Below are 25,951 nucleotides of genomic sequence, written 5' to 3'. Positions count from 1 at the left end.
CTCTTTAGAATGCATAGTTTTAGGGGAAAAATATTATACACTGGATGCATGAACAGAGTAGAAATGCCATGGCCTATTGAAAGGATGCTAATATCATGACTATTATTGAGCTGGTCTGACATATTTTCTTTTGACACTTGTGTCATAGCAATGGAGTCTTTTTGATGGCAAAAACTAAGTATAATTTTCATCATGAACATGAAATGCTGCATCACTGACATGGTTTTCATAAATGTAAAATGAGCTTGAATTCACAAATGTGCAGACGTGGTTTTGAGTAATGATATTGACCTAACTAAGTGGACATCTAATGACTTGCATTTTCGAATTTTAAGTGTATTAATGATCAAAACTACATGTGTTGCAGCTGCAATTTTAATAGTTGCATAAATAGAGCAGGTAACATTTGCAGATAAAGCCTCAAAAAATGATACTTCAAACTAATGGCATATAGCCTACACTTGTGTTATGTACCTCTTTTTATAAGAAACACATTATAGCTGAAAAAAGAGACATGTCTAAGCTTTTCATTTTGCAGTCATCAGGACACTCGCAGGAATACCAATATAAGGGGGAAAACAACGATTTATACTGTATGTGAAAAGAGTGCTGATTGGTTGGCAAGCGGCATTGCCATGGAGAATGTACCACTGATGGTGACTGACAGTTATTGCCAAGCATTGTTTGAAATTTAAACCAGGCAGCTTGACCCCGGTTAGCTAAGCCATTGCCCTGAGGAATGAGTCAGCGAATGGCTATCACTTATTTTGTTTAGCTGAAACAGGTGCAATGTGTGTACATATTCTTTCTGTCTGCAAAGAACAGGACCCTGTGTAACAATATATGTAGCTGCCAGTACGTGCAAATGCGCCACATTGTGAGCCCAAATGATAGTCTTAAATTGGTCGTCAGCGTAATTCCTAGCGCATTGAGGATTATTTATTTAGCAAATGTTGTCCAATCGTGGAATCACATCTAATGTTGGACACTGTGTTTTGAGTTTTGAAAGCACGTGCTGGTTGGGTACAGTCTCTCTCCTACAACTGTTGTGAACAGTGGCCTTGGTTTGCTGTTTGATTCGATCTACCAGTCTTTGGGCCTACATACCTAGCATCACACTGGCACAGAAATTCATATATGGCATTCCTCGTTTGTGTGATAGGCAGAAAGTCTTTTTGGCTTGACAGCAGCATCCTGTTAGTGGTGAATACCACTTGGGTTGCTACTGCATAGTAGCAGCGTGAAACAGCTAGCTTCACCTGTTGCTCAAATTTTTGAGATACCTTGCCCTTCCAGAGTAATCTGAGGTAAACTGGGCACTTTTCAGTGCTGAAAGTGACAGCCTTAGGCCCGTTCATGAGTTTGCTTGATATGCAGCGTGAAATGATCTGATCAAGGTAGCCTTCGATGTGCTCTATTTCAGCATGAAGTTTGCATGGTGAGCAAATAGATCGGGCCCTATTTATAAGGTTGCAGCTAAGACCAATTCCATAGAGTATGGAACTGTATGAATCTCAATGCAGGGTTGAGTTTGCTGTTGTTGTTTGCCGGTGCCTAGGTCGATGCCAGGTGGTCCGTCCAGTTTCATTACTTTAGCTGTTTGATACAACTGAGTGGCTTGCTAGGCCATTTCAGTGGGCTTTTAAGGGCCAACCACATGTAGGCCAGACCAGATTTCTTTCCCTAAAGGGTATTAGTGAACCAGATGGGTTTTTACGACAATCAACAATGCATTCGACTTTCAATTCCAGGTTTTTATTGAATTCAAATTTCACCATTTACTGTGGTGGGATTTGAATCCAGGAGCCCTGGGCCTCTAGATTACTTGTCCAGCGACAATACCAGTATGCCATTACTGGCAGTGCACAGCCGATCACGGGCGGCAATCAGCTCCGTGCCCACCTGCACCTGCTCCCGATTGGCCCACCTGACGGGGAGAAAATTCTCCCCGTGGTCTCTTTTTTCTAACTTGTTCATGGGATGTAGGCGCTGCTGGCTAGGCCAACATTTATTGCCCATCCCTAATTGCCCTTGAGAACTGAGTAGCTTGCTAGGCCATTTCACAGGGCAGTTAAGAGTCAACCACATTGCTGTGGGTCTGGAGTCACATGTAGGCCAGACCGGTAAGGACAGCAAATTTCCTTCCCTAAAGGACATTAGTGAACCAGATGGGTTTTTACGACAACCGATAAATGATTTCATGGTTATCATTAGACTTTTAATTCCAGATTTTTTTTTATTGAATTCAAATCTCACCATCTGCTGTGGCAGAATTTGAACCTGGGTTCCCAGAACATTACCTTGAGTCTCTGGATTACTGGTTTATATTGCTTAGTGGCACTCAAAAGGGTGCATTTAACCAGTAAACCAATGGGTCTGGTAAGAATCTTCAGTTACTGACTGTGGTGAATACACCGACCCATTTACTTAACAAATAGGGTGAAGCAGGAATGTGTCTCGGCCTCTGCTCTTCACACTCTTTTTCTGTGACGTTGATGTTTGCTGATGACTCTGCCCTTGAGCCACACTGTGTGCATGACCTTCAAAGGATCATGTTCTGTTTTCAAAAGCGACTGACAACTATGGGTTCACCATCGGCTTAAGAAAGATTAAGATACTCCATCAACCATCACCAAATTCTGACTATGTCCCATCTACTACAACTATCAATGACGGAGCCCTGAAGGCTGGTAGATAAAGCAGCTATCTTGGAAGCGCAATTCCTAGAAATGCCTGCATTGACTGCAAGGTGGCTAGCAGAATTACAAGAGCAAGTTCAGCATTTGCCTGTTTACGCAAGAGTGGAAGAAATGAGATATCAAGTTTACAACAAAACTTGCTGTGTACAAAGCTGTGCTATAACCTACCCTCCTATGTGGCTATGAGACATGGACTACCTACTCCAGACATATTAAGCATTTGGACAGGTTCCACCTGAAATACATTCAAGCATCCTGGGCATCAAACAGGAGTACTAAGCATCCAGCACTGAGGTACTTCAAAGCGCTGGAATGTCTGGAATGGAAGAACTCATCTTCAGAGCTTAGCTCAGATTTGAGTGGACTTGTATTATGTATGTCTAACAAAATCCCTAAGGTGGTTATGTATTCACAACTTGAACTTGGACACTTCATGCAAGGTAGGCCGAGATTAAATTTCAAAGAATCCATGAAGGCAAACTTCCAGAAACGTGGCATGTCCACCACAGACTGGGAGAAAAATTCACGAGAAAGAACCACCTGGGGAGCAATCTCAAGTAGTGGCATTGTTCCCTTCAAACAACAAAGAACAGAGGCAGCTAAAGATAAAAGGCAGGTTAGAAAGACCAAGCAATCCCAACAAAATCAGACAGTTCATCCTTGCTGTACTGTGGCAGCCACATGCCGCAAAACTCATCCTGCCCTCACTCACCTTTTGCTTGGGCCCCTTGCTGATCCTGGGCTTCTGATGGGGGCGTTGCGTGCAGCAGCCATGGCTCCCACTGTTGCTGCCTGCAGTGGACTGCTGCCTGCCTCTAATTGGCTGGGGGCTCTGGGTGGGGAACGTGACTTCCACCTCTGGGGTCCTTGATCCCGGGGAAGGTCCGCCTCTGGCCGCTTAGTGCCTGATTGTCACTTAATATGGAGGGCCTGCCTCAAAGTAGGTGGTGAGGGGCTCTCGCTGGCTCTCCAGCAGGTGGGTGAGATCCCCATCGCTTGGATTAAACACCGCCCAGTGTCTTAAGCAATTGTCATATAGGAAAATAAACAATATTAACTGCTTTTGCTCTGAATAGTGAACATTGCCTTCATTGATTTATTTTTTCGTTTTTCTTGTCTGTCTATATGAATTGTAAGGAAAGCTTAAGATCTTTACAGCGCTCTAGTCATGCACATCCATCCCTTAAAATAAGTTTATTTCAGTTTCCCAATTGATCTGTTGATCATTGTCTTGTTTGTTTGTGTTGCACCCTTCAAGTGGGAGCCCACTGACTCCTTATTCGGTATCACTTGCTGACAAAACACCGCTTTGCTGACCAAGCTTGTTCTTGCCAAATATTATCCATTTCTTGAAGAGCAGCATGACCATTTTATTATTTCTACCTATAGTATAAGCCTACAAGCCTTTTTATGTGAAAAGAAAGTGAAAAACCGTAATCATACAAGATTAAACCAAGCCATAATCCTACATATACATGTATATAAGAATAGAGTATCTTACAGAGTTAAGAGTGCTTTATAAATTACAAGATTTGATGTATCCTTTGGGGAGCCGTCTTGAGTTTATATTTGTTAAAAATGTTAGTTTGATTTAAAAAAATTAGGGGAGATCTGTAAAGTGGCACAGTAAGTCCTTCTTAAATTACCTGATCCAACAGCTGTGATGTGGATAATTAAAAACAAAAAAACTGCGGATGCTGGAAATCCAAAACAAAAACAGAATTACCTGGAAAAACTCAGCAGGTCTGGCAGCATCGGCGGAGAAGAAAAAAGTTGACGTTTCGAGTCCTCATGACCCTTCGACAGAACTTGAGTTCGAGTCCAAGAAAGAGTTGAAATATAAGCTGGTTTAAGGTGTGGGGTGTTGGGGGGGGGGGGGGGGGGGGGGGGGGGGGAGGGAGAGAGAGAGAGAGAGAGAGAGAGAAGTGGAGGGGGGTGTGGTTGTAGGCAAAAGCAGTGATAGAAGCAGATCATCAAAAGATGTCACAAACAACAGGACAAAAGAACACATAGGTGTTAAAGTTGGTGATATTATCTAAATGAATGTGCTAATTAAGAATGGATGGTAGGGCACTCAAGGTATAGCTCTAGTGGGGGTGGGGAGAGCATAAAAGATTTAAAAATATTTAAAAATAATGGAAATAGGTGGGAAAAGAAAAATCTATATAATTTATTGGAAAAAAACAAAAGGAAGGGGGAAACAGAAAGGGGGTGGGGATGGAGGGGGGAGCTCAAGACCTAAAGTTGTTGAATTCAATATTCAGTCCGGAAGGCTGTAAAGTGCCTAGTCGGAAGATGAGGTGTTGTTCCTCCAGTTTGCGTTGGGCTTCACTGGAACAATGTACCAAAATGTTGAGACCAAACGTAAACTGGGCGACCGCTTTGCAGAACACCTGTGGTCTGTATGCAGGAATGACCCAAACCTCCATGTCGCTTGCCATTTTAACACTCCACCCTGCTCTCTTGCCCACATGCCTGTCCTTGGCTTGTTGCATTGTTCCAGTGAAGCCCAACGCAAACTGGAGGAACAACACCTCATCTTCCGACTAGGCACTTTACAGCCTTCCGGACTGAATATTGAATTCAACAACTTTAGGTCTTGAGCTCCCCCCTCCATCCCCACCCCCTTTCTGTTTCCCCCTTCCTTTTGTTTTTTTCCAATAAATTATATAGATTTTTCTTTTCCCACCTATTTCCATTATTTTTAAATATTTTTAAATCTTTTATGCTCTCCCCACCCCCACTAGAGCTATACCTTGAGTGCCCTACCATCCATTCTTAATTAGCACATTCATTTAGATAATATCACCAACTTTAACACCTATGTGTTCTTTTGTCCTGTTGTTTGTGACATCTTTTGATGATCTGCTTCTATCACTGCTTTTGCCTACAACCACACCACCCCCCTCCACTTCTCTCTCTCTCTCTCCCTCCCCCCCCACACACCTTAAACCAGCTTATATTTCAACTCTTTCTTGGACTCGAACTCAAGTTCTGTCGACGGGTCATGAGGAGTTGAAACGTCAACTCTTCTCTGCCAATGCTGCCAGACCTGCTGAGTTTTTCCAGGTAATTCTGTTTTTGATGTGGATAATTAATACTACCTTTGCTTTAAGGTAAGGAATCATAGTTCCTAGATTTCATTTTTCATCTATCTTTGGGGAACCTATACACTAAGGAACATACAGAGTTGATAATGATTGGGGAGAGGCTGAAAGAGTACAATAATGTTCACATCATCGTGAAACATTGAAAATTTTGCAATAAAGAAATAGGCCTGAATTTTCATGTGAGCTTGGGAAAACCTGACGTGTACTTTCTCACCTTCCAAAATGCACACCTGGCCTATGTGTGACTTTGCCTGGGATTCTTATCTTTTCAAACAGGGGGTTTGGGTTCACAGTCCATTGTGAACTGCGATGGAATGCCTGAAGAGTGGGTGTGGAGGAGGGCCAATTAGAAGTTCTCCAGCACAGCAGTCCTGTTTCCAACATTGCTTAAACGCCCCCTAAACATCACTTCCCATCCTCCTCACTCACTCTCCCACCCACACCACCCAGTATGCACTATTTATAGCTCATAGGAGACATGCAATGGGAATATTTTAAAATCATTGACAAAAATAAACCTCTAAAATCAATAAAACCCTGAATTCAAACGCAACTATTATTGATACTGGAAAAAATTACTCCAGTGCAAAAAAAATAGTGGTCCTTTAAGTGCCTATTGCATTTGTAAACAAACAAGAAACCGCATCAAAGCCATATTTTGTTATTACAACTCCTTAAAACTTTTGATTGTTCTTTGATCAGTAGACTGCCTGCTGAACTGAAGCTCTTAGGAAGCTTTTGAAACTCATCCAAGCATTCATAATGTTGACCGCTGTCACAGCAAAAGCCTTCAGCTACATTGTCTGAAACTGACAGAACGGAATGATGCCCCATTTTCATTTCAAAGCAGAGCACCTGTCAATCGAGGAAGAAGAGCAAATGAAGAGATTTTGTTCAACTTTCTAAAGCAGGGTTTTTTAACAGCCAGAACTGTCAGTCAATTTAAGTCAGAGCACAAAACATGGCAGCAGGGGCTGACATGACTTTAAAAAAATATTTTTTGATGCATTATGGCACTTTTGAGAATTGGATAAGTACTGTAATGCATAACAACAATTACTTAATGCTGGTCAATGTAAGGGTCAACTTATCTTTGCAGGACAGATCCCTGTGATGAATCACTGCATTAAAAACATATCTACATCACAGTATCTAATAGTAACAAATTAAGATGTCAAAGCATTTTACAGTTACCTTTCAGAATGTTACCACCTCCTTAGCAGGATAACCCCCACTGGTCATGAACTACCCAAGGACAGGTGTCTTTTTAGGGCTTCCAAAACCCACAACAGCACATGGAGGTTGTGTGTGTATGAGGAAGTGCCATTTTCCTGTGGCCCTTATAATGGGGACCACAACCTTGGAAGAGATGCATGTGTGTTTTGCACCCAAGCCCTTTCAAACTTGCCAAAAGGTCACACAAAAATGGTATGAGTTCGGAACGGCAAAGGAAAATTGCTTTTCCAGCAAGCATTTCATGACTCAATTTGCAGCTCCATTGGGAGGTGAATATCCGGCCCATAATTTCACATGTGTAAAGAAAATCAAAGTGAATTATGTTTGTCTTGCATTTTGAGATCAAGCTACGTTGACTACTGTGAGCATTGCTTTCTGTTAATCAGTTCTCCCTTTGCTATTGCAGATTGTGTTTGATAATGAACAAGAGGTGGTGGTATATGATCAGTGTACACAAGATGTCAGTGCGATTTCCTCGGATTGCTTTCTTTCTGTTCTTCTGAGCAAACTGGAGAAGAGTTTTAACAACGTGTCCCTCCTCATAGGTAGGATCTACCATTATCTCAGAGTTTCTGCAAAAGAAAAAATACAGGATAAATGAATTAACGTAACGCTCTACGCGGAATGTACAGAATTCACTGAACTTTTAAAATTCCTAGAAATTCACTTTTTATACCATATTAAGTAAGTAGCATAAAGTGTAAAAGTTATATTGGCCTAGATTTTGCTGTCAGCAGCGAAGCAATGGCACCTCATTATTCACGTCATGTACAATTGCACAAGTTATTTTACAGGCTTGTCAGTGAGGATTTCCACTCAGCTGTCCCCATTTCAATGTGGTGCCCCCAAGTCAGATCTGTGGCGTCTGTGAATAGGGCAAGCAACAGCAAGGATCTTCAACCAATTAGACTGAAGCATCCTCTGTGTGTGAGACACAGTCTAAATCCAGACCAAAAAACCCCAGGAAATATAGGCCAATTGTTCGCCAAATTATATTTGAAAAAATTGCAACAGCTTTGATTGGAAACATACTTGGGGTACTTGTTATGTACTGGCCATGAAATAGGGAGATATAAAAGCCCTAGTATAGACCGGGCAGAAGATGTCATTAAAATTAAATGATAAAAAACAGGTTTAAAAAAAAAGTGCTCTGCATTCCAAAAAATTGAAGACACAATTGTATGGTATATATATGAATGAACAAAACATTCGAAAAAAATTAAGAATTAGAAACATTAATAACCATGGAGGGATATAGCATCATAGCTATTGAGAATATATGATATAAGTTTGAACAAACTGGAATGTAATAGTCTTGGCTATAATGTTTTCAGGAGAAATGGGGAGGAAATGAAAAGGGATGAGGCAGCAGTGTTAGTGAAGGATTTCATCAGAGCCCAACAATTTAAGGGTGTCCTGGGGGTTTGTGCTGAGACAGAGTCCATATGGATAGAGTTAAGAAGAGGAAGGGCAATTCCTGATGTGCATTATAGGCCACCAATCAAGATCTGTAAACAGTTCAGATATGTAAGAAAAACAACGTTAGTTCTAAGAGATTTTAACTATTCCAAGATGGGCCAAAATAAAGGTATTCCAAGTTGAGAAACTAGAGAATACATTTTAGAGTGCATTCAGGACCAGTTCCTAGATGAGCATGTTTCTAGCCCAAGAAGGAAAGGTGTATTGCTCGATGTAGTTCTGGGAAGTTAAGTTGCTAGATATCAGAGTAGGAGAACAATTGGAAATAGTAACCAGAACATGGGTTCATTGTGAGTAGAAAAGAAAAGAATAATGGTTAAAGATAAAGGTGTTGGTCTGGAAAAAAGCTATGTTCAATGAGATCAAAGTGAACCTGGCCCAAATTAACTTCATACAAATGGTAGCAAACGGGTCAACAATGGAAAAGTCTTCAAATATGAAATAGAAAGAAAATAAATAAACAGAAATGGTAGAGTATTCTACAACCACATAGATAACAAAAGGAAATAGAGTTAGGGCCACAAAGAAATATACATGAAAACCTCACAGAAAATAATGGAGAAAATGCTTGACCAGCCTTACTAAGTTTTTTGGAGAAGTAACGGAAAGTATAAACATGACTCGTAGTTGAAATATATTTGGATTTTCAAAAGGCGTTTGATATAATAACAGGTAACAGATTCATGACTAAGGTCAGAACACGTGGTCCGGAATTTTCCTAACCCCAGTCAGAAATGAACAGACTCAGGAAGGCAAATAAAACGACTGCAAGCAGCGCAGCTAGAAACCCCACCTCTGTTTCCATCCTCTGCAATTTTCCCAAGGGCTGGGAAGGAGTGAGCCTTGCTGCTATTAACAAGTTTATTTACATCGTGGTGGTCTTATTAAGAGACCGTCTCTGGAAAGTTCTGTGATTTTTCAGCGATGGAGAGCCAGGGTTCAGCAGTAGTCTGGCAATACACCAGCTGTATGGAGGCAAGAACCATGAGTCGGGAGATGGGTTGTATTTTAAAAGGTAAATAAAATGGGTTTGCCTCCTCCATCAGAAAATTATGGGTACTGCAGCATTATTTGGATCTGCGTTCATGAAGATGAGTTATGTTAGTGATATGAATGGAACTACCCATTAAGTAATGTAATTTCCAAATTTTTACTTGACATTATTGGACATGTTATAGAAATTACTAGTTTCATGTGTGATTAAGAGTGTAATGAACTGCTAGCAATGAACAGCAACCTGGATGCTCACGTGCACCTCTTTTTGGGCAATTGCAGACAATACCTGTGCAATTGCTTACCCATCCTCTGATGGGGAAATATGAATAGCAGCAGGCTAACTTCCAAAATGGGAGATTTTTTCTCATTAAAAAAGTGAATGTCATACCAGATTCTTGCTGTTAATTATTTTGAATTCTGCCAACTGGCAAACTATCTAGTAAAAGTTCAACATTGGAAATGTGGGAAAGTCTTGAAAGGAATTTAAAATGTACATAAAATTAAATTATAAAATACATTTTACAGTATTGTAAGTGTAGCCCAGTAAAATAAGTAGCAGTTTCTAATTTTTTGAACACTTTCAATTGCTTTTATATTTTCAGTTTAAACAGCTGCTGAGATTAGCTATTCTGTGGTCAGGTTGTTTATTTGTGGAATTTATGGGCTCTTGGATGCATTCCAGCTTTTTAGTGTGCTAATAAATACTGTACTGAGTTTGCACAGCTGGTATTAAGGGTCAAAATTTTTTATTTGGAGGATTTATGGGCTCTTGGATGCATTCCATCTTTTATAATAGGACTTGAGTTTATATGTTAATAAAGTGGATTGGAGGTTGGGGAATGGGTGGAGGGTAGGGGGGCCGCGGGAAGATGGATGTGTCAGTGGGGTGGGGGGTTTGGTGGAATAGGTGGAGGTTGGGTAGGGGATGTGGTTGGGTTGGTGGGTGGGGTAGATACGTTTAAATTTTAGAATTCTTGAAATACTTCTAAAATACTTTTAAAATACTTTAAAATACATTCTGAGGCCTCCTGATACAGCTAAACATTCACTGCTCATTCCTTTGAAGATTTGAATCAATGTATTTGGGAATGGATGGGAACTGCCTGATCTGGAATTGGCCCTCCCCACTCTTGGCGTGGGGCTGTCAATGAGGGCAGTAGACCTATCTCCAGTTAGACTTCAACCTTGGGAAAATCCCACTTCCTGGCAGGCTAGTGTCCCGCCCAGAAGACAGGAAGGAAAATATATGTCAGCTTGGTTATTTTATAAAATTATTTCTTTAAATGGACAAAGGCTTTCCCCTGACATGCCTGACTAGCCTTGACTTATACCAGAGGAATTTCTAGCCTTCAGACAATGGCAGAGACTTGTTATCTCTGAAAAGGCGCTAATGCCGCCACCTCCCCCCAACCCCCCCCGAATTGCACAAAGACTCTGCATTTCTAAAGCAGAATTCTGACCACTGGAGATGGGGTATCTGCGAGGACAAAGGGGCTCTGAACATTTCTGTTAAACATCTCAAGATTCCAGACCTGGAAAATTTATGCTTTATCCAAAACCTAAAGCAAGAAGTGGGAGACATGTCACATGACCTCCCCCAAATTGCTAGAACCTGTAATATTGCCATATGGAACTGAACCCAGGCAGTCTACCATTTTCCATCAACAGAGCAGCAGTGGAGCCAGGGTTCTGTCCTGGTTTTAAATTACGTGGCCCTCATCTACACTGCATGCTCCTGGAGCATCTGAACTTCTGTATCTGTGCCTACAAAACTAATTCATCTCTACGTGCCTTCTCCCATCGTGGAAGTCATCGCCTTTGGAAAAGTGGATCACCCTGCAACAGTTTCAGCTGGTAATCCCTGAATGAATAAACCATTGGACTGTTTTTGATTCTGGACTCTGGACTCACGTGAAACCATAATTCTTATTTTGTCTGTGGCCTTTGCTCTAAACCAGTTCCTTTCCCTATCCCTCTTTTATTGTATGAATGCAAAAATGGGCAGGTGTTGCGAACTCCCTCCCTGCGTTTTGAGTGAGAGAGAAATAAATTAACCCTCAGGGTAAAAATCAATCTCGAGTTTGCTGTGGGGTTATTGATAAGAGGGTTTGATCACTCCAAAACTGATGGATTGGAGCAAATACACAGCAGCTTATTTAGGGGGAAATCAAAATTCAAAAATGCCCTTTTATTTATGGATTGGTAGTGAGAGAAGAAATCAGCTGTTTAAATTAAACCCACCCCCTCCCCCTTTGTTGCTTGTAACACTAGCAATGGAGGCATGTTCATGACTTGGGATTGGTCTGCCCTGCAATTTTCTCCTCCTTCAGCAAAATCTGGCCTGTGAAGCCACGAAACACATAGCGGAATAAATAGCATGTTGGCTATAAAACAGAAAGCAGAGACTAGGGATTAAAGGAAGTTACTCAGACTGGCAAAAGATGCAAAATGACATCTACAAGAATCAGTACTAGAACCGTTGTTGTAACTGTGTGTGTGGTGTTTTGCCTTGTTTTGATGCCCTTATAAATTGCTTTGCTACTTTTGGTGATTGATGAATTTGTACCATTAGATCCCTCCTGCTCCTATACCCCATTTAGAAACTTATTTTCCAAAATGTGCCACCTTACACTTGTCTATATTGAAATTTATTTGCCAATTACACATCCATTTTGCAAGTTTATCAATGTTTTCCTGCATTTTGTCACACTATATTTATTAGGTTGATTTTATATTAAGTATGGTGGCACTGGAAGCGATTATTATGTATGTTTCCTGCAGAGTGTGAAATGGTTCAGAGAGTGGAGTAATGAGCAATTCGATAGAAGTGTTGTTAATTGTATTAATAGGAGACTCAATAGTTCAGATCAAGAGTCCCAGATGCTTTATCACCTCACAGTTCTACAGTGAGAGATGTTTTTCAAAAATTGGAAAAGATCCTGGAAGGTAGCTATGTGGTTCCTTGTTGGAACCAGCAATATAAGAAAGGTTAGGCTTGAAGTCTTGTGAATGCAGTTTAGGAGATCTGGAAACAGGTTTAGGAGCGGAACTTAAACAGGGATGATCTCTGTATTGCTGCACTGGTGTGAGACTAGGGAAGATTAGGAAGTTTAGGAAGCTCAGTAGGGAAGGTTAGAAAGCTCAGCTGCAAAACAGCAGTAAAAGAGAGAGTACACAGAAGGATTAAAGAGAAGGAAATCCAATTAGGCAGTTATCATGAGTTAAAAGACTGCGAGATAAAGGAACAAGGTGTTGGATTGGACAAAAAAAAATCAAGAGGTAAAGCAAATAGAAGTGTATGTATTGTAATATTCAGAGTATGGGAAATCAACAAGGGGAATTAGAAGCAATTGTGTTTGAGAAAACCTTTGACAATATCACACAGGAGTTGTTTGAAGCAGATTAGTGCTATAGACTGAAGGATTAAAAACTAGTTAGAAGGGAGCAAAGAGACTAAGGGCGGAATTTTACGGCAGACGGATTTTACGGTCCTGCTGAAGTCAATGGACTTTTGAATGGTTCGCCGCATTTTACGACCCCGCCACGACTGGGCTGCAAAATTCCGCCCTTAGAGTTATAGTCAGGTTCTGAGTGGGTGGAAGCGAGCAGTGGTGTCCTATTGCGCACTATTCTACAACAGCTACTGTTCACCTAATGCATTAATAATTTGGATACAGAGCTAAAAGGAGTATTATCTAAATTTGCATTTGATACTTAAATAGGAGGCATAGTAAATAATTCTGAGGACCAACAAATGCTGCAATACATTATAAATAAAATGGTGGAATGAACAAAAAAGTGGCAAAAAAAAGTATATTTAAGATGGTACATTTGAAATGATATATTTGGTAAAAAGTATTAATTATATTTTGAATATGCGATGGTTAGATAATATGGAAGGACAGAAGGATTTGGGATTGAGTCAACAAGTCATTAAAAGCATTGACTTGTCAGATAAAGCCATAGGGATAGAACATAAGGTATGATACGTAGAAGTCAATTTATGGAAAAACTTATTAAGACCCACAGTTGGAGTACTGTGTGCTGTTCTGGGTTTCACACTATAGGATATAGATTCACTAGGATGCTGCTGGGTATGAGGAAAAAGAGACATGAAGAAATACCACTAGTTATTTTTAAAAAGTTATTGTTTGTAACTTGTAGTGATGTTCCAATGATGCATTGAAGAGTTTGGCACATTCTGTCATACCTGCCTTCTTGTGCAAAACCTAATTCCTGCAGTCGAAGATCTAAGTGTGCCTTCGTTAGTTGAAGTTAGGTAATGCTTCAGGGGGTTTTCATAAAATTGTGGAGCTCCACTGGTATCCAGGAAGTATTCTAGTTGCATGCACATGCACACCAGTAGCGTTCTATAGTAGAGGATATCAGTGAGTCCAGCGTGTATGGCTAATGTAAATGTAAATTACACTTGTGCATTGTTACTGAGCTCCAGAAGTCAGACTGATGGCGGTTGATACATACAGCATTGTGATGCCTGTTATAGTGAGGTTGATAGCAGGGCCCGTGAAGGGGTGTGCACATGGTGCTAATCACAGGGACCCTGGCCTTCAAAGGGCCAGAACTGATGCAGCAACTCCCCCCTCTTATGTGGCAGCCTTACATCTCAATGGGCTCGCAAACAAGCGCACGATGAGTGCTCCTTTCTGGGACAAAGTTCTCAGTATAAATTGTTATTGGAGCAAGAGCCTGAGCCTGCATGGCCATTTGTTTTGACAGCCAGGGTGCATTGCATGTGATTTATTCCACTTTGGTTGCACTCTCGCCCTCCCATGCAAGCCCCAGTCTCCTAAAGGACTACAGGAATCAATGGCAGAGTAGGGAGGCCAGGAATTGACAATTGCAGTTGGGCCGGTGCAGCCGGTGTTTGACGGGATGGGGAGGAAGCATTTCTTGCTACCTTCACAGCCATCTTGAATTACCCCCTCAGCAATATTAATCTCCACCTTCCTGGGAGTAGTGAGGGAGAGTGTGTGGGAGGGAGAGAGAACCCCGAGACTGGGAGTGAGCTGGACATGAACACAAATATATGCACGCGCACGCGCATATGCACACATCCACACATTTGACCAGGAGAGGAAGAAAACCCTGAAAAGCAACTACTTTTGTATGAATTCTGCTGAGGCCAGCTTGGAGTGTACACCACCAGAAAAGGTATAAAAGGTTTTATTAGTTAGCTGTGATGCTTGGCACTTTTTAATGGTCATTTTTATTCATTTTTGTAAATTATCAATTTATTGCTTTAACATGATGTGCAAACCAGATCTTAGGCAGCTGCTGCTGGGTTTCTTGCAAAACCTGATTGTTGTTTGGAGGGCTGGCCAAAGGGGTTGTTTTTGCTTCAATAGAAACAGGAAATGTTGGAAATGCTCAGCATGTCTGGCAGCATCTGTGCAGAGAGAAAAACAGAGATCAGTGACCCTTCATCAGTACTATTGCAGATCATGGACCTGAAGTGTTGACCCTGTTTCTCTCTCCACAAATGCTGCCTGGTCTGCTGAGTATTTCCAGCATTTTCTGTTTATATTTCAGATTTCCAACATCTGCAATACTGTACTTTGCTCTCCTAGTATATGCTGCACTCTGGGCATTTGTAAGTGTAGTTAGTTTCAATTTAAAAAGAGCAAATATTCATCACTCAATGTAAAGTGTAATTTTTCTGTTAACAAAGCCTACTAGTGTGGATAAAAATAGCACATTATTGCAGGTGAATTGGTTGGTATGCTCCCTGATGAACCACTGCTTTGGATCTTCCACTTGCCTACAATAATACTTGTGGGTTATATAAATGCTATGATCGTTGCTTCATTTGTGAACTTAAGTTTGTGACCAATATGTAGCATAAACATCTATTGTTCTAATGTTGCTAAAACCAATATCAGCCTTTATCAGATATTTGCTGATAGGACACTTGTTGGTTTGTCTTACTAAAAATAGAGGAAATGGCATGATATGATTGACAAATTTATCTTATTCCTAGTGTAATAGTTCCCAATGAGCTCACCAGGAAATTCAAATGAAATGTTAAATGGTTGACAAAAGATCAGTTTGCAATTTTTTTTACAAAAGTTATTGCACTTGGGAAAAACTTCAAAGTTGTGCTGCATATATTGCCACTTCATCAGGCCTACAAACTGCTGAAAACCACAAAAATTTGTATTTATATTGTGTCTTTAAAATAGTAAAATGTGCCAAAGCGCTTCCCAGAAGGGTGATCAAACAGATTTGATGCCAAACCACCTAAGATGTTAGGGCAGATGAGAGGTAGGTTTTAAGGAGCATCTTAAAGGAGGAAAGGGAGGCAGAGAGGCTTAGCAAGGGCTTAGGACCTTCGCAGCTGAAGGCACACCGTCAGTTTTGGAGCTATTAAAATTTGGGATGCTCAAGGGGCCAGAGTTGGGATGCTATCTTGGAGGGTTATAAGCAATGTATCCTCTAATTTTTTTGGAGTGTGCAGGCAATTTGTTTAACCCATTTAAACTTTTTTGTCTGGCCACACATGCATGGAAACTTAAAGCCTTGTGCACGGCCTGCCTGGGAACTTTCGAGAGTGGCTGTGTGGCATAGAGAGAACGTTGATTGCAGGGCTGGAGAAGTTGACAAACTTAGGGAGAGGTGGAGTCTTGAAAACGAGGGTGAGAATTTTAAAATTGACGTGCTGCCAATACAGGTCAGAGAGAACAGGGGTGATTGGTGAATTGTTAGGCCACAGCTGGAGTTTTGTGCTCAGTTCTGGTTGCCCCATTCCGGGAAGGACATAATTGCCCTGGAGAGAGTACAGAGGAGATTTACAAGAATATTGCCAGGGCTTGAAAATTGTAGCTATGAGAAAAGATTGGATAGGCTAGGGTTGTTTTCCTTGGAACTTAGGAGGCTGAGACCTGATTGAGGTGTACAAGATTATGATGGGCCTAGATAGAGTAGACAGGGATGTCCTGTCTCCGCTAGCAGAGAGGTCATTTACCAGAGGGCATGGATTTAAGGTGATTGGTAAAAGGATTAGAGGGGACATGAGGAAAAACGTCTTCACCCAGAGGGTGGTGGGTGTTTGGAATTTGCTGCCTGTTTGATGGTGGAGGCAGAAACCTCAACTCATTTAAAAAGCACCTGGATCAGCGCCTAAAGTGCTGTAACCTGCAAGGCTATGGACTGTGTGCTGGAAGGTGGGATTGGAACAAACAGCTAGTTTTTTATTTTTTATTTTTTGGCTGGCACAGTCACACTGGGCTAAATGGCCTCTTTCTGTGCTGTAACTTTTCTATGGTTCTATGTTGCCTGTGGCCGTACTTGCACCACAGAACCAAAGTTGCGGATGACCTCAGCTATATGCAAATTAGAACATGGGAGGCCAGCCAGGAATGTACAGGAATAGTCCGGTGTTTTTTTGGATGATGTCAAGGAGAAGTGGTGTGTAGTTGAGAAAAAAGAGGGCTAGGGATAGATCCTTGGGGACACCAAAGATAATGGGGTATGAGAGTGGGCAAGAAAGCCATTGCTGGCGATTCTCTAGCTACAACTGGGTACATAAGAATGGAATCAGCTTTCTGCGGTCCCACCTAGCTGGAAGATGGTGGCGAGGCATTGGAGAAGTGATCAACCATGTCAAAGGCTGCAGACAAGTTGGGAAGGAGGGGTAATTTACTTAATTGGAAATAAAATTTGAATACACGAGAAATTATATTCCTGTAACATTTCTGTATTCAAAATTTAGTAATAGTGAATCTTTCATGGTTTTTTTTGTCAATTGTTATATTTATTTGTGTGTAGGTGGTGGTATTAACTTGGGTTTCACTTAAAAACATACATAAAGATGTTTATGAAACTGTGTGGTTGAGTTAGTAGGTACATGCTTGTAATGTTTAACTCTGTAAATAAATGTAAGACTGGGTAAAGGTTGGCTCCAGTGCTGTCCTTCAACTGGCTTTCTGTAAAATAACACTGCTAACAGTAGGTTGAATGATATGGACAGGAACATTACACCATGTAATATGTAATTGTTTATTCTGCCTATTTAAAAACTCAAAATTGGATGAGCTAATTACTATTCGGGTTAGAGGGCAGAACTCTGACTTTGTAGAAAGATTAACTCAGCCAGCAGATATTGTGGTTCCAGTATTTTCTGTACATTCCAAATCACTGACTTTGTTTCTTTATAGTTTTATTTTGAGTGTGGCATAGAAACTTACAGTGCACTGTGTGACATCTGTGGTATGGTGAACAGAAAATGTACACCAGATGTAGCATTTTTATAGTGAATCTTCATTGCGGAGTATGTGCTGTTATGGCTTATAATTATAATTATCAAGGTCACTGATTTATACTGAATAAATACAGCCAATCTTCCTGATTTTTGCCTCCAGATGCAAAGATCAAGAGCAGAAGGGGGCGGGGTGGGGTAGAAATCCGTTTTACCTTTGTACCATTTACATTTCCTGAGAATTTTGGGGGCTATCCTGAGATTTCCCAGGCCTTCCTTGAGCCAGTGCTTGATATTGAGTTTGGGTGCACTGAGATTGGATTCATTTGGGGTGGGGGGGGGGTAATGTTGTGAGAGTGGTTAAAGAGTCTGGAGAAGTGGAAATTTTGCAGGAGTTGGGCCACTGAGAAGGAAGGTCATGGTGCTTGGGAATACCTGATAGGTCTGTTAGGGCTTGGAGAGGAATGTTAAGACATAGTAGCACTTGGGTGAACCTTGCAACATCCAAGAGAGTTGGAAGCATTGGGAGGGAGGCGGTAGGTTTGGTATAGGTTGTGTGGGAATCTTGGAGGGGTCTTACTGGTTGTGGAAGTTCTGGGAAGGAATCATGGGTAAGAGTACAATTGGGGCAGATGTGTAGGGTGTTTGTGACAAAAGCAGGTCAATAGGGGACCAGTGGGTGATAGGGGAATGGAAGTTTGATTTGGGTGTTCAGCAAGGGTTGGGGAAAGTGAGGTAGTTGAGGGAACTATGGGAACTCAGAATAAGGAGGATGGAAGAGTATGGGAAGAGCGTAAAGGAGAATGAACTAAAATCTCATTTGAGTCATTAATCTGAGAAGCGTAATTTTAATTTGCTCAGGAGCTTAGAAATATATTAAATGTACACTTAGTGCTCACAAAATAGGAAGCGCCTTCTCATTTATTGATTTGTTAGACTAGAAATCTAGCCAATCAAACCAATCAAATGATTTGAACAAAAATATCCAGATCTTTTTGCTGCTTTCTCAGAAATTTAGATTTGCAATGTGTAAGGGTGTAAACATAAATAAAAACATTTAAAAACATGTTTCACCATAACATAATTAAACTTGTTTATTTTATTTCTTGAAGACCTCAGTTTCTCACAAAAGCCTGAGTTTGAAGCTTAAACTTTAACCTGGAGCTATCACTCCTGTTATCTTCAGGGAGGTGCCAGTTTGAGCAATGTGTAGGTACACAGTTGCCCATTGCACATCAGTGGGATTTCTTCCTTGCTAATGAAAGATTAATAGTTCTGTAACTAAAGAGCACAGCTGAAGCTACAAAAATAAATGCAATCAGAAACTTTCCCAGAAGGGGTCAGAGAATATCAGTTGGTGAATCTTGCCAGCTTCCTGACGATGGAAACAACATAGGCATAGGACTGCGTGCAGGTTAAAAACACTTGCCCATCTGTGCCAGGTGATGGTGCATGGACTCTGACTAAAGAGAAGGATAAACATCAATTTATTCAGATTTTTTTGGTAAATAATTTTGAATAAATTTTTCACCTGGATGAAGTGCGAACAGCGAATACTGACTGAATTTTTGTATCAGAATTTCCTTGTCTGATTGTAAAATTTCAGCAACAGCTGTTCATATCTGTATCCTCGTTCAATTGGTAAGGTGCAAGGAAACAAAATGAGGCAGACAAATGTTCTATACCTTTAAGAGAAACATCCCTTTCATGCTACTTGGAACTGATTTGGATTTTACCATTAGCTTTCTGCAATTGCAAAATCATTGTTAAGTAGATGAAGATATTCAGAAAACTTTATACATCCAGGAAAACAGCCCTATTGTTCTAATATACTGTACCTGAAATGTTATTTTGTATAAATTAATCCTCCATAATCAAATTGTTAAAAAGTAGCTAACTCAGTGCACAATTTATTCTTTTGTGAAGGTATGAAAGCTTGTTTAAACAGATATAAAGAATTGTGACGCTTTGCTGAGGCAACCTGATTAGTACCTTTCTCAGAGTTCAATGCAGCACAGACTCCCTTCCTTTCTTCTCCTTCCTCTTCACTTTTTTTAGTTTTTCATATTAATTGTATCACATCAAGATGCTGCACCTACATAAATCCATTGTGATTGAGCAAGAGTAAATGCTGTGTCCTTTGGGACAACTGCTTTTCATACAGACAGCCCCTCTGAATTTTATGTAAGTCATATACCACAACTCGGAGTTGTGCAGTTTCTTGTTGCATTTTCCTTTTTTTACCTTTCTCTTCTCACTTGGCTGTGACTCATGTTGCAGTATAGTTCCAAAGCCACCTCAAACACTCTGCCAGCCTGCTTAAGCAAACATTAGTCACACATGAAAAGTATTCATGTGGGTCCAATCCAATTCTAATTGATTATTCATCTATGTAGATCTTTATTATTGCTTAACAACCAAGAGTATGAACTCCTGAATAATACTTCTTCTCTCCCTTTTTCTAACTCAACAAGCAAAGTAAAAATTCAAAAAGAACATGAAAGATTGCACACCTCGGCTACAGTGAGGTGACTTGCAGTTTCTCTTTTGCTGCCTTAGTCGAGATCAGTGATTGAATATGTGATCTTCCTGGTCTGTTAGGTTTGGTACTATAACCATAAATGATCCAGCGATAACACATTTCCTCACCACAAACACTTGGGGCAAGATTTTACACATCAGCGAGTGGGGGGAAACTCCTGATGTCACCCCGCCCCATTTAAATTTTCAGGAAGGTGGGGGCACAGCAAAATCAGCTGCACGCCCGCCAACCTGTCAATGGCCAATTGAGGCCATTGACAGAGTCAATTAAGTCATTAAAGGACCTGCCAATCCAATCTTAAGGTTGGTGGGCAGGCCAGGAGCTCCAGCGCGAATTAGAAAAAGCATGAAACCTCATCCACGGGCGGGATGAGGTTTCATGTAGGTTTTTAAAAATTTTAATAAAGTTTTTATGAAAATTATGGACATGTCCCAACTCATGTGACATTGTCACATGAGGGGACATTTTAGGGAAATTTTATTTTTCTATTTTTAGGTTTTTTACATTTACAATCGATCTCCCTGAGGCTGCACTTAGCCTCAGGGAGATGAGTGCACTCTTTCGTGCGCAAGTAAAATGGTGCCGACCCCCCCCCCCCCCCCCCCCCCCACCTCCCCGATCAGAAGCATACCTGTGCACGCCCGCCATTCAACTTTGTCCCGACGGGGAAAAAATTCAGCCCTTGGTTTTGGTATTTCATTTTTAAATAAAATGAATGTTTTCCAAACCTCTTTTTTAGAGAAAAAAAAATTACTGGAGATTTTTAACCTTGGTGTTTGTTGAAACATACTCATACCACCTGATATTTAATGAAGACTTGGTAAAGTCTAAGTTCACTAAAGCTTATGTGTCTTTTATGAAGCTAATAATAAGTTTATCATAGAACCTTACAGCACAGAAATGGGTCATTAGGCCAGGTGAGTTACCCAATCAATTCTCATTCTCCTGCCCATTCTTCACAACCATTAGTAGATTGAAAAAGAAGCAATTTATCAAATTCCTCTTTTAAAATGCTTCTTTTGGTTTCCCATAATGTACATGCAGTGCAGATACACTGCAACAGCTGCAGCTTATTCATTGTTAAATATTGTCAGGATACAGATGAATGAAGCAGTGAGTTTCCTAGTAGTAACAATAGTAGCATCCAAAACGCTTCCTGTCACTGAATTGATAAACGGAAAATTTCATTCTGCAATTTTAGCCCTTCCCTCTCATTGTTAGTCATACTCTAAGTGTTCGTTATAAATATTTGCAATACAAAATGCATCTAAACTTCATTATTAATCTGCAGTGGAACCACTAAATGTTATATTTAGAATCATAGAGCTGAATTTTTTGCCTGTCGGGTGGGTGGCCCTGACCCAATCTCCGGTGGGCGGGGAGCCAATCATCACCGGAGAAGCAGGCCCTGCAGCCATTTTAAGTGGGCAGGCCAATTGAGGCCCGCCCAATGAGACGTCCGCCATAGCGCTTCTTGTGTGGCGGGGGGCAGGGGGGATTCCCCAAATGTGAGAGTGTGCTCTTTCGTACATGCGCACGAAAGAGCGCACATCTCCCTGAGGCTAAGTGCAGCCTCAGGGAGATCGCTGAAAGGTTTTCAAGCTCTAAAAATAGAAAAATAATGTCACACGAGATGGGACATGTAAATAAATTGCACAAAAACTTTAATAAACTTTTTAAAAACCAACATGAAACCTCATCCCGCCGGTGGATGAAGTTTCATGTTTTTTCAGAAGCCCGCTGGGGCTTCTGGCCTGCCCACCAACCTTAAGGTTGAACGGGCAGGTCCTTCAATTGTTTTAATTATCCTGTCAATGGCCTCAATTGGCCATTGACAGGTCGGCAGGCAGACAGCTGATCTTGCTGTGCCCCCGCTTCCTGAAGATTTAAATGGGGTGGGATGACGTCGGGGATTCCCCCCAACATCATCCCACGTCGGCGGGCGTGCCCCACCCCCTTCTAGCCGACGGAAAAATTCAGCCCATAGATTTAATTGAGGCAAGAAAGAAAATAGCATGATGGTTTACTTGACTTCTAGTATGGATTCATAATTGGTTGCAAGATCGTGAAATTAGGCTGGTGACTTGCCTTCTGCATGTAGTGTGGGTTTTCTAATGCCTGTGCACTTTACACATTTGAGAATATCAGTTAAACTTTTTTTTACTATCTATATTGAATGATTCAATTGATTAGTTTCTTTTATTAATCAGTTCTCATCTGTGAGAACAAATTGACAATTGCAGAATAACAGGAAGTGAGATTCTTGTAAAAAATGTGTTTATATACAGGACAATTTAATATAGCATATAGATGCATTATTTTAGAAGGACAGGACATTATATTATACATCACACAATGCATTATTCTGAAACTAAAGTGCAGGCGTATCTCTCTTTAATACAGTTTTATATAGTATTATTCAATCATGACAGATTGTGCAGCGAAATTCAATAAATTTTGGAATTTGTGGATTGGCTCCAGAAAAAAATGAAAATGAAAACTGTTGAATTGTTGTAAATTAACATTAATGAAACAGTTGGGTTTTATTGACAATCCTTTCAGGGAAGGGAACCCGGCACCCATACCTGGCTAGACTTACATGTGACTCTAGCCCCATACTGCGTCTCTTAAAGCCTTCTGATGTGGCTTAGTGAGCCAATCAATTGTAAAAATGTTCACCCACTTCCTCAGGGCATTTAAGAGCAGGTAATAAATGTAATCATGCCTGTGTTACCCACATCTCAAGTAAGGTACAATCATTCAAGCTGATGATTTACTACATGATGTTCAGTAAATATAACCTGATTCTGATTCAAATGAGTGGAATGATGTAAATAAGTATGATAATCTTGAGAAATTTGCCAGTCCTATTGTGGCCTTACTGGAACAGAACAGTAGTCAATCTTTAGAAATATGAATGGACTTCAGCACAGTTAAATGTTACATATTTAATCTGGTGGAATTTTGCATGTTTGGGATATTAAATTATGTTTTTAGAAGTTAACTAAAATGCAAGAGGATCTTGCCAGTGTGGTGAGAAAAACCATGTATTTTCAGATTTTGGTGGCTAGATTCATCTGAAATGGAATGGTGACTGTAATGTTCAAAGCCTCACATCAGTTAACGTTGCAAATCCAGAACATAAATTTTCCAACAGTATTAATAACCAATATTTCTAGTCCTATAAATGCTGAGCTGTTCAGTCATTAATGGATGGAAGATGAAATTTGCCATCTGTTGTGGAACTCTGGCTAGCATGGCATATTTTGCCTTACTCAACACTATCATTTAAGCAGGAGTAATGAATGAAGGGGAAGAAATTTGTTCATGCAACACTGAGTGGTACTATGCAGACTTGCCTCAATTCACCGTGAGCGCACACTGCCATGGGTCGCTCGGGTAGTGGCCTGCACAGTGTTCTTCAACAATATTATTGGAGAATGCCACAAAGGCCATGTAGATAATGGCCTGCAGAGTTACCTGCCCCTAGAGAATCGACATTAGTCTGTGTAATTCCACTGTGACCAAATTTCTCCCCCCAAAGTATTTTCTTGGGGTAGTTAGCTGTACTTGGAGCGTTTAAAATTTTTCATGAATTAATGCAAGTTAATTGGGAAGATTTGAAGAAATGTGGTTTAGTTTACCAACAAATCATAGTGCATTGTTGCTGATGGCATCTGAGTTTTTCTCTAGCAATTGTCTCAGCCCAGAGCCCCGTTCAGCTTATTTTTGGATTTTCAACCTCGAGGAATATGTAATTTTGAATCAAGCTCAGTTTTATAGAATTACATAGACTGTACAGCATAGGGAAAAAGGCCATTCAGCACAACTGGTCTGTGTCGTGTGTGTGTGTATGTGTGTGGTCCATGTATATCATTTGTAAGTGGTCTGGGTCTGGGAGGCATAGTCTCTGCCTTTAATAAGTTTGCAACATGAGGGGACAAGAGGAAAAATTGAAGGTAAGAGGAGCAGTTAAAAAAAAAATGGAGCAGAATTTTCATCTTGGCAGGCGGGCTCACGCCTGACCCACTCAAGTGTGAAATGACACGTGATGACGCTGGGTGAGCGTCCCGACGGCATTGCACAGTCATGAGTGGTTCAGTCGGTGGGTGCGTGCGGGAATTGGCCCTGTACCCACCAACAACTAGGTCTATTAAGGCCAATAAAATATTAATTAACTTAAAATTTTCACTGCCCATCCACCCTTACGGTTGGCGGGCAGGCAAAAAGACCGAGCAGCCATTGCACCTTTCAGGAAACCTTGTCCACGGGCAGGATGAGGATTCCAACAGCAAATAAAAATAAAATCTCATTCATAACATGTCCCAGCTCATGTGACAGAGCTACATGAGGGGACATTTTTTTTAACATTTAAAAATTCTTTATTTTTGCTTTTCAGAACTCTTCATTCCCCCCGAGTCCCTCAGGCAGCTTTTCCAGCATGCACCTTTTGCACATGCGTGCTTGCCACGATCACCCAGCAGAGGCAGTGCTGAGCGTTGCAGCCATCTGGCCCCGGTCGCGGGCAGCTTCCCACCCACCCCCGCTGAGCCCGCCCAACAAGGGCAAAATTCTGCCCATGGTGAAAATCTGTTTAAGATTTTAATAACCTTGAAGTGTTAAGTATTTGCTCTGGGGATATTTTGAAACTCTTGCGAAAGGACCAAGTTTAAAAACAAACATTTTTGTAGGTTTCAGTCTTAATTCTGTGGATTGTCACCTTCACGGTTCTATAAGCATTTTGTGATGCTGTGAGTTTGCAGTGTACTTTTCTGTGTAATTACCATTGTGGCACCAGATGTGATTTTCAGTTAATTATTAATCCTGGCCATCTATCTTAAATCTTTAATGCAATTCATCACTTAGGTTAAATGTTTATATAAATTACTTTGATCAGTTCCATGGCTGAACTAATCAATGCAACAGATGTTACTTTTATCTCCTTGCATGTTTTCCTGTCTTTGCCTGCAATTTCCTTTCACCATGTTAAGAACAGACCCAGCAGTCCAAAACTAGGCATCTATTTGGAAAACTAATAGGGCTAAAGACCGATAAGTCCCCTGGACCCAATGGATTGCATCCTAGGATATTAAAGGAAGCAGCTACACAGATGATGGATGCACTGGTAGCAACCTTCCAAGAATCCTTAGATTCTGGAAAAGTCCCAGAGGATTGGAAAACTGTCAATGTAACACTCTTAATCAAAAAAGGAAGAGAAAAAACAGGTAACTAGAAGCCAGTTAGCTTAACATCCTGTCATTGGGAAAATGTGAGAGTCTATTATAAAGGATGTAATAGCAGAGCATTTAGAATGCATAATCTAATCAAGCAGAGTCAGCATGGCTTCACAAAGGAAAAATCATGCCTGACAAATTTATTAGAATTCTTTGAGGAGGTAACAAGCAGGATAGATAAAGGGGAACCAGTAGATGTAATATATTTGGATTTCCAAAAGGTGTTCGATAAGGTACTGCACATAAGGTTACTTAATAAGATAAGAACCCATGGGGCAGAATTTTATGTCTCATGGGCGGGTGTGCACCCTACCTGTTCGGGAGTAAAATAGTGTGCGATGATGTCAGGCGAGCGTCACAACATCGTCATGCACTCGCACAATATTTCAGTCGGCAGGCATGCACAAGAGTCGACAGTACACCCGTTGACAATTAAGCCT

The 25,951-nt window shown here is 40.8% G+C and overlaps 1 protein-coding gene across 3 annotated transcripts in view; it reads left to right on the top strand.

Moving 5' to 3' along the window:
• Nucleotides 1-25,951, top strand: part of dusp16 (dual specificity phosphatase 16) — a 105,828-nt gene that overhangs the window by 54,789 nt on the left and 25,088 nt on the right. For all 3 annotated transcript variants that reach the window (XM_041215907.1, XM_041215906.1, XM_041215908.1), the window contains one exon: nt 7,452-7,590. In XM_041215907.1, coding sequence (XP_041071841.1) covers nt 7,452-7,590 — 139 coding nt within the window. The remainder of the gene's footprint in view (nt 1-7,451; nt 7,591-25,951) is intronic.

This window comes from Carcharodon carcharias, chromosome 21, assembly GCF_017639515.1.
Source record: "Carcharodon carcharias isolate sCarCar2 chromosome 21, sCarCar2.pri, whole genome shotgun sequence".
Classification (NCBI taxonomy): Eukaryota; Metazoa; Chordata; class Chondrichthyes; order Lamniformes; family Lamnidae; genus Carcharodon; species Carcharodon carcharias.
This window is presented reverse-complemented; position numbering and strand designations above follow the sequence as displayed.